Source organism: Trypanosoma rangeli (assembly GCF_003719475.1).
Source record: "Trypanosoma rangeli strain AM80 chromosome Unknown Tra_15.4_contig_00296, whole genome shotgun sequence".
In the NCBI taxonomy this organism is placed as follows: domain Eukaryota; phylum Euglenozoa; class Kinetoplastea; order Trypanosomatida; family Trypanosomatidae; genus Trypanosoma; species Trypanosoma rangeli.
The window spans coordinates 22121-23488 of NW_021706040.1; the positions used below are offsets into that span (position 1 = coordinate 22121).

At 53.1% G+C, this 1368-nt stretch overlaps 1 protein-coding gene across 1 annotated transcript, besides 1 other annotated feature; it reads right to left on the reverse strand.

Moving 5' to 3' along the window:
• Positions 1–34: 34 nt before the first annotated feature.
• Positions 35–134: a sequence feature (A-rich).
• A 14-nt stretch (positions 135–148) lies between these two features.
• On the reverse strand, positions 149–790 carry TraAM80_07284 (60S ribosomal protein L10; the record flags this gene model as incomplete). Its single annotated transcript, XM_029384084.1, has 1 exon — positions 149–790. The coding sequence occupies one exon, from the start codon at positions 788–790 to the stop codon at positions 149–151; it is 642 nt and encodes a 213-aa protein (XP_029236086.1).
• Positions 791–1368: the final 578 nt, after the last annotated feature.

A 1368-nucleotide genomic window follows, 5' to 3' on the forward strand; every position in this document is an offset into this window, starting at 1 on the left:
GTTAACTGTCGTAGGAGCAGCTCACCACGCCGAGAAAGTAGTAGTAAAGGCAAAAAGAAAGCAAAAGCAGTTCAACAACGTGAAAAAAAAAAGAGAAACCTTAAAAGCAGAAACAAAAACAAGCAAACATAAACGAGGTGGTTGTTGTTCACGCCATCAGGTTGTGCTGCGTAATCTTGCCCTTGGGCGTGATGAGCTTGACGTGGATGCCACGCTGCTGCAGCTTGCCGGCATCGCGCAGCTCCTCGTACTGGGAGCGGAGAATGTTCGTGAAGCCCCAGTACTTGGACATGACAACGATCTGGCGGCCGGGGAACTTCATCTTGGCGCGGCGGAGAGCCTCCAGCGCCTGTGGAATGTAACCCTCCTTCGTGCGCATCGACAAGAGAATCTGGCCAATGCGAACACGAGCGCAGGTTCCGTTAGGCTTACCGTAGGAGTGGCGCATGCCCGTCTGCAGACGATCGGCACCAGCGCAGGAAAGCATCTTGTTGATACGGAGCACGTGGAACGGGTGGGCGCGGATGCGCATGTGGAACACCTCCTTGTTGGCACGCTTCACCATGTACTTGTTGGCCTGAATACGGGCCGCCTCCAGCGCCTCCGAAGAGATCTGCTCGAGTTCACGAGAAACCACGTGGATGCACACGGGGAACTCGTCCACCGTAGCACGGCGCCTGCCAATGTCAAAGTTGCGGATCTTCGGGTCAGGCACACCACGGCAGAAACGCGACTTCGGAAACGGCTTGTTCTTGCAGAAGCGGTAACAGCGTGACGGACGACGGGCCATTGTAAGAATCTGGGGACAAACCACCTACAGCGGGTGTGTGGATGAGTAAGAAAGAAGCAGCAGCCAAAAAAAAAAAAAGGGGGGGGAAAAAAAGTGGATGACAAAATAAAACAAAAAAAATGGGCAAAATGCAAGAGGACAACACCGTGAAAAGGAAGAAGCACTTTGTGTCTTCCAGGAGACGAGGTACCAACTCCCGGGAAGACGTTGAGTCAATCCCTTTGAAGCTTCATGAAAAATGATTAGAACAAAAACAGAACAAAAAAAAAAAGAGTGGCTTCACCCCATACACTTTCTTCCTTCGCCTTTTATCCGGTTCAGTTGGTATTGTGCTCACATCGTCAGCTCCAAGATGGCGTTAACAATATCGCCATTGTTGTTCTTAAGGGCCCGGATGGCGCCAGCGCGGTTCGTGTTACCCTGGCGCATCACAACACTGATTTCCTTTTCGTCCAGATTGCCAGCGTCTTCTGCGTCTGCGCCCCCCCGTGTAGATGCGGGACCAGGAGTCTCAAAGGCGTCAGCTGCCGCGGTCACCTCTTCAACGCGGGACTCCGTCACTGGGGCCACGCCCGAGA